Source organism: Littorina saxatilis, linkage group LG6 (assembly GCF_037325665.1).
Source record: "Littorina saxatilis isolate snail1 linkage group LG6, US_GU_Lsax_2.0, whole genome shotgun sequence".
Classification (NCBI taxonomy): domain Eukaryota; kingdom Metazoa; phylum Mollusca; class Gastropoda; order Littorinimorpha; family Littorinidae; genus Littorina; species Littorina saxatilis.
Window position 1 is genome coordinate 35343444 of NC_090250.1, and position 7408 is coordinate 35350851.

The following is a 7408-nucleotide window of genomic DNA, read 5'->3' on the forward strand; positions in this document are numbered from 1 at the left end:
TAAAGGACAGGTTGGAAGAATAGGCTTTGCCTAAAACCTTTATCCTTTTGTAATAAAGTTCTGAGTCTGAGTCTGAGTCTCTCTCTCTTTTACCCATACCACCACCAACAACAACAACGACGACAACAACGTAGTAGTTAATTAATGAGTTAGCTAATTAACACAAAAATGGTCCTGTATCATGGAGGCCTTGAAGGCGTTGCAAGAGGTTGGCTAAAGGATACGATAGCTCCCTTGCAATAATTTAGCCCCTCTCTGCACATTGCAATGGCAGATAGACATACTGACAAATAGACAGAAAGACGGACGGACGGTTGGACAGACAGACAGATATACAGACTGATTCTGTCTTCTGCGTCCATGGGCTTAAACTCCCACGTACACTCGTGGACTACAGGATCTTTTTCGTGCTCGTTTGGGTTTGTTTCTTGCGTGTACACACGAAGGGAAAAAAGGCACTAGCAGATCTGCACATCAGTTGACCTGGGAGATCGAAAAAATCTTCACCCTTAACCAACCAGGTGCGGCCGGGATTCGAACCAACGACCTTCCGCTTGGGATGCCAGAGTCTTATCCACTAGGACATTGCGCCCGTCACAGACAGAGAGAGAGAGAGAGAGAGAGAGAGAGAGAGAGAGAGAGTGAGAGAGAGAGAGGGAGAGAGAGAGAGAAACAAAGAAGTCTGAAGTCTGAAGTCTGAATGTTTTAATGAGTAGGCCTTGGGCCCTTTTCATGGAGATGAGCACATCTCAAGTACCAGCATACAAATGCACATAGTAAACAAAAACAAGAACATCCTACTCTTTATCTTTCGACACACGCACGCATACTTCAAAACAATCGTCTCCTTCCTCGACTTCAGTGTTCTGTGACGGGAACACACTGAAGTAATCTGCATCATAAAAACACTGCATTTCACGTGCATTCCGAGAACCTGTTCTTGCATTCAAATCTCCAAACAAAATAAAGGGCAAATCACTAACGTTTTCTATAAGATCCAAAATACACTCTTCCATAATAGACACACCATTTGAAATTTCAGTTTCGTTGTAATAGGCAGAGTTGGCTGGTGGTAGATATGTCCCTAGCAGTAATACATCACTCTCTAACCCCAGCAACTCTTTTCCTAATTTTAATACAACGCAATTATCGTATTCTGTTTCTACTCTTTCGACGAAATGGCTAATTTCTTTTTTAACCAACAAAGCTACACCACCGGAGAGACGCCCGGTGACTGCGTCTGAAACTTTTAAACCTGGAGAAAGAAACACATCATATAACGGAAAAATCAAGGACGGAAAGGTAACTGAAAACGTTTCAACTAGCAAGACAATATCAAACTTCTCAATGTAGGCTCTTATTTCACAGTCATAAACATTTCTCAACACTTCAATATTATATGTCATAAACTTGACAATCCGTCGAGTAATGTCACAGTTGGCCCGGCCTACCCCTCATTCATTAGACTTCGTGGCAGTATCGTTACCACGGCTCAAAGTGTCAGCTGTCGACCACAATCAACCACAGCCCTCGACCTTGTCCGTGGCCTGTCGGTCATCACGCCTTGCACGGGGTTTTCGGCATTACTTGGTTCTAGGGCATCATGAAAAACAACATCGCGTTCAACCCTCGTGGGGTTTCCTTGTATTACCGTACTGAGAGGGAGTGAGGCGGTTGTGTTGTCGTCATCGATGACGGGTTCGATGGTGTCTTCCTGCGGGGAAGCCCCAAGGTCAGCCACCGGCGACTGGGGCAAGGCGTCTTGCGCGGGCGAAGGCTCCTCTGTCGTGACGTCTTCAGGAGCGCGCAGAAACTCTGGAGTCCCCTGACTCTGACGCTGGCTTGTCGTCCCCGTGAGGTGGTCGGTCCCTCTGGCACTCTGCTTCGCTGTCTGTGCCTGGAAGGCTGGGAGCTGACGGGATTTTGAAGGGGGCGGGGATTTGGAGGTGGGCGGGGATTTGGAGGTGGGTGGGGATTTGGAGGGAGGTGGGGATTTAGGGGTGGGTTGGGGTTTGGAGCGGGGCAGGGATGGGAATTCCCCGGGCTCTAAAAGACCCGAAGGAGCGTCGTTCTGTCGTGGATGCGGGTGAGTGTCACGGTGTTGGTCCCAGCCGTGAAGCCTGGAATCCTGCCGCGCTGCATCACGGTACCTGCTTTGGTGCCTGTCGTAGTGCGTAGCTTCGTTGTGCCTGTCGTGGTTGGCAGCACGAGAGTACCTGTCGTAGTTGGCAGCATCTGAGTACTCGTTCATGTACCTGTTGTTTTGGGCTGCGGCTGCGTAACTCCTGTGATGTTCCTTGTCGTTCTGGTGCCTGTGGCTGCGGCGAGATTGGAGCGGTCCGTCCACAACCAGCGTGTTGCCCCTGTAGTATGCGTGGATCCCCCTGTCACGATGCTGTCGGATAATGCTTTGCTGTCTTGACGTCAGATCACATGCGACCCTCACACCTTTCTCGTTCAACTTGTCTCTGCCTTTTGTTAAAATGTCCATTTTGTCTGACCACTTCGCCAACTTCGCTATCATAGGTTGCGGTCCTGATCTGTTCGTGTGAAGGCGATGTGCACGTACTATGTCGTCACGCGACCATTGTTTATCTGGTACTGTGTTGTGCAGCACGTTTATCAGGGCAGTGGCACACACGTCATAACTTTCTTTTCCACTTGTGTCAGTCTGGGGAACGTTGAAAAACTTTAGATTGTCTCTTCTGGAAAAGGCTTCTAGTGTATCAAGCTCGTCATCAACGGATCCGCGGAAATGTTCTAGTCTATCTTCCATTTCTCTCTGACTGTTTTCAAGAAAATCCATTCTGGATTGGATAAGACCTATCTGTTCAGTCACTGCTCGCAGAGAATCCTCCATGCGTCCTACTAGTCTGGTTGAAAGGTCAGCGAATCGTTCATCAAAATGGCGGAAAATTGTACCCTCCAACCTTGATGCGTGTTGCTCGTTTGTACTTAGAATCATCTTGTGGAGTCTTTCTTCAATGCCTTCTTGAATGCTATGCACTGGTCCCGGGTTTCTTTCAATGTCATTGGCACACATCAACACATGAAGTAAGATGACTGTCAACAACACACACTGTACTCTGGCCGTGCTCGACTTTCTCGTGAAACTGTTGATCATGGCTGCTGTCACTTTTACCCGTTTGCACATGAAGTTCAGAAAAACAGCACAAAATCCACCACAAATGGCACGGAACGCTATATTTTCCACCGGCATTCTAACTGTTGTAGTCTTGCATACACTTGTACTAACCTTGGTTGAACAAAACAGCGTGAAACTAGGAAAACTTGATGAACAAGCAGGAGCTTGGAAAAATGCGACCGGCCGGAAGCCTGAGATGTGCTCACCCAGAGAGAGAGAGAGAGAGAGAGAGAGAGAGAGAGAGAGAGAGAGAGAGAGAGCAATAAACTTACAAGGAAGAAGAAAACTAGCGACCAAACACACACACCTCACACTCACACACACACACACACACACACACACACACACACACACACACACACACTGACATACACACACACATGCACACACACACACACATAAACGCACTCACACAGACACACACACACACTCACACACACACACACACACGCACGCACACACACACACACACAAACACACACACACACACACACACACACACACACACACACACACACACACACACACATACACACACACACGGTACGCTCGCATTGCAACTTTACGTGTTAAAAAAATGAACGTGAATAAGTCGCTTCTGGCGAACTATTCGGGATCAGATTTCATTTTTGTTTCATGAAACTCCAGGTTTCCTATTCCGTGGATTAGTTTACTTCAGGCAATGTTTCATGTTTCTATAGAGACAGTTCAGTTTTGAATCTGCAATCCTGAATCTTGAATTTTTAACATGTTTCTTGTGTACAAGGTTTAACTCGGTTCCATGGCCTTGGAGGCCATATCCGGAATTCAGATAAAAACAAATGTCCCTCTTTTTTTTTCTATTTGTTTAAGCTTATTTGATATAACTGTGCAAGTCTAAAAGAAGGAGCTAAAACGAACAAGAATTAAAGTGCAAAACACACACTGGCGAGATGTTAAAGGCGCATTCCTTTACTCCCAGGACCATCTTGTAAATCATAATAGATACGTATGTGCAGGCATTAAGGCACAGCGCTCCTTCTCATGTAAACAGAGAGTGTGGCTCAACATCTCAGATTTGGCCAGGCTTTTATTTATTTTATATTTATATGGGAGATTTATACAGCGCTTGACGTTCTCTAAGCGCTTTACATATTAATTTCTGCCGTGTGAGATGGCATTTTTTACACAATATATCACGCATTCACATCGGCCAGTAAATCTCAAGCCATTACGGCGAATATTTACTTTTCACGGCCTATTATTCCAAGTCACACGGGTATTTGGTGGACATTTTTTAATCTATGCCTATACATTTTTTTCTCCAGGAAAGACCCTTTTGTCAATCGTGGGATCTTTAACGTGCACACCCCAATGTAGTTTTACATGGGACAAGACCATCCCTCCACTTGGTTACATACCGAAAGTGAACAGCCTGGGTGCTCTCTGTGCACTGTGGAATATTTGTTATTAATACATTTTGTAAAAGCCACCAGTGGCATGTTTAGAAATTAATTCATAAATAATGTCAACTCACCACAGCAAGCAGTCAGCAAGGATGTATGTACTCAGGGTGTTTGCCTTTTCCGTATGTGACCAAGTGGAGTGATGATCCTATCCGTTGTAAAAGCTAGGCAAGTTTCATAAGTTTCACAAGTTTATAATAAGGTTTTGGCCTCAGGGGCTAGTCTGAGATGGCAAGACGAATTGTTTACACGAACATGAATGTGCCTTTAACATGTGATTCGCAAATTAAATTATGGACTTTGTCATTTTGTTTTGTTTTAGTGTTTTGATAAAAACGAAAAGAACTTCATCGGTTTCTGAACCATCTGCCTGTCATGTGGGCTAAAAGTTACAAACTGCCTTTCTCGAGCGGGATAAGCGAGATTTAAAGAGCAGCTGCTCGCAGCAACGTTTTCAGTCAGCACTACTGCATAACAAGTGAGCGCGACGACATGCTGCACTGTGACAAACACCAAAAATCAACAGTCAGATTGATTTGCATATAGAATGGCACTTATTTGTCTGAATTACTTTTTTTTTCGCTGAGACGAATGTCAATTCGCAAAACAAAGCAAACAAACAAGCAAAAAGTAACACATCCCATTCTGCAAATAACGCAGCCAAGCTGTTATTCTTTTCTTTCTTTTCTTTATTTGGTGTTTAACGTCGTTTTCAACCACGAAGGGTTATATCGCAACGGGGAAAGGGGAAAGATGGGATAGAGCCACTTGTCAATTGTTTCTTGTTCACAAAAGCACTAATCAAAAATTTGCACCAGGGGCTTGCAGCGTAAGCCTAGTACAATATATTACCTTACTGGGAGAATGCAAGTTTCCAGTACAAAGGACTTAACATTTCTTACATACTGCTTGACTAAAATTTTACCAAAAATTGACTATATTCTATACAAGAAACACTTAACAAGGGTAAAAGGAGACACAGAATCCGTTAGTCGCCTCTTACGACATGCTGGGGAGCATCGGGTAAATTCTTTCTCGCCCCAACCAATATGGTCCAGGGATTCCATCTAGCCCGCGGGGGGTTAATTGTTATTATGTTGTATATAAAATGTTATATACATGGTCAAGTGGAAATATGCTCTTATCTCACGCAACATGCTTTCTCTACCTGTCCAGAAGACAAACCCTGATATTAATTGGACGAAGTCGACTTCGCGAAGCCTGATTCAGGAAGCGTTGGCCTACATAATAAAAAAAAAAGTCGCGTAAGGCGAAATTACTACATTTAGTCAAGCTGTCGAACACACGGAATGAAAGTGAACGTACTGTATTTTTTTCACCAAGACAGTACAGCTTCGTCAATCCCCGCGAGAAGGAAATCGCTCACCTCCCCCGTGCAAAAGGCAGTGAAATAGACAAGCAAGAATAGCGCGGTAGCGTATTGCGCGAAAAAGGTAAGCACGCTTTTCTGTATTCTTGTTAACTTTCTGAGCTTGTTTTGAATACAACATATCATATCTATATGTTTTTGGAATCAGAAAATAATAAAGAATAAGATGAAATAATTTGTGGATCAATTTCATACATTTTAATTGTAGTACTGATTAATCTATTTTCGTTAATTGTGATCACATTTTAAGAGTAAACATGGCATAATTATGTATATATTTTTTTAGAATCGGAATGTGATTGAATACGATGCAATTAATGTTAAATTTGTTTGCGAGAATTTGATTTTAATGACAACTTCCATGAGCAAACTCATTAATTAATTTCTAAGCCTCCAAGCTGAACATACAATACCAAAGTCCGGGCTTCGTCGAAGATTACTTGACCAAAATTTGAACCAACTTGGTTGAAAAATGAGAGCGTGAATAGTGCCGCCTCAAGTTTCACAAAAAGCCGGATATGACGTCATCAAAGACATTTATCCAAAAAAATGAAAGAAACGGGTAGAGATATCATACTCAGGAACTCTCATGTCAAGTTCCATGAAGATAGGTCCAGTAGTTTCTCGGAATCGCGTTACACACACACACACACACACACACACACACACACACACACACACACACACACACACACACACACACACACACACACATACACATACATATATACACCACACCCTTGTCTCGATTCCCCGTCTATGTTAAAACATTTAGTCAAATCTTGACTAAATGTAAACAAGTCGCGTAAGGCGAAATTACTACATTTAGTCAAGCTGTGGAACTCATAGAATGAAACTGAACGTAGTCCGCCGCTAGTGCAAAAGGCAGTGAAAGTGACGAGCCTGTTTGGCGCGGTAGCGGTTGCGCTGTGCTTCATAGCACGCTTCACTGTACTCTCTTCGTTTTAACTTTCTGAGCGTGTTTTTAATCCAAACATATCATATCTATATGGTTTTGGAATCAGGAACCGACAAGGAATAAGATGAAATAGTTTTTAAAACGATTTCGGAAATTTAATTTTAATCATAATTTTTATATTTTTAATTTTCAGAGCTTGTTTTTAATCCAAATATAACATATTTATATGTTTTTGGAATCAGAAAATGATGAAGAATAAAATGAACGTAAATTTGGATCGTTTTATAAAACAAAATGGTTTTTTTACAATTTTCAGATTTTTAATGACCAAAGTCATGAATTAATTTTTAAGCCACCAAACTGAAATGCAATACCGAAGTCCGGCCTTCGTCGAAGATTGCTTGGCCAAAATTTCAATCAATTTGATTGAAAAATGAGGGTGTGACAGTGCCGCCTCAACTTTTACAAAAAGCCGGATATGACGTCATCAAAGACATTTATCGAAAAAA

The 7408-nt window shown here is 42.8% G+C and overlaps 1 protein-coding gene across 1 annotated transcript; it reads right to left on the reverse strand.

The window, feature by feature from the left end:
• Window positions 1-684: 684 nt before the first annotated feature.
• On the reverse strand, window positions 685-3396 carry LOC138969093 (uncharacterized). The gene is made up of 2 exons (XM_070341798.1): window positions 1028-3396; window positions 685-829 (listed from the first exon to the last, which is right to left on the reverse strand). Exon 1 carries the CDS (start codon window positions 3218-3220, stop codon window positions 1493-1495), a length of 1728 nt encoding a protein of 575 aa, XP_070197899.1. The 5' UTR covers window positions 3221-3396; the 3' UTR covers window positions 685-829; window positions 1028-1492.
• Window positions 3397-7408: the final 4012 nt, after the last annotated feature.

What these genes read in the sequence shown, in the direction of transcription:
- LOC138969093 (XM_070341798.1), bottom strand. Translation starts at nt 3,220, where the DNA reads ATGCCGGTGGAAAATATAGCGTTCCGTGCCATTTGTGGTGGATTTTGT.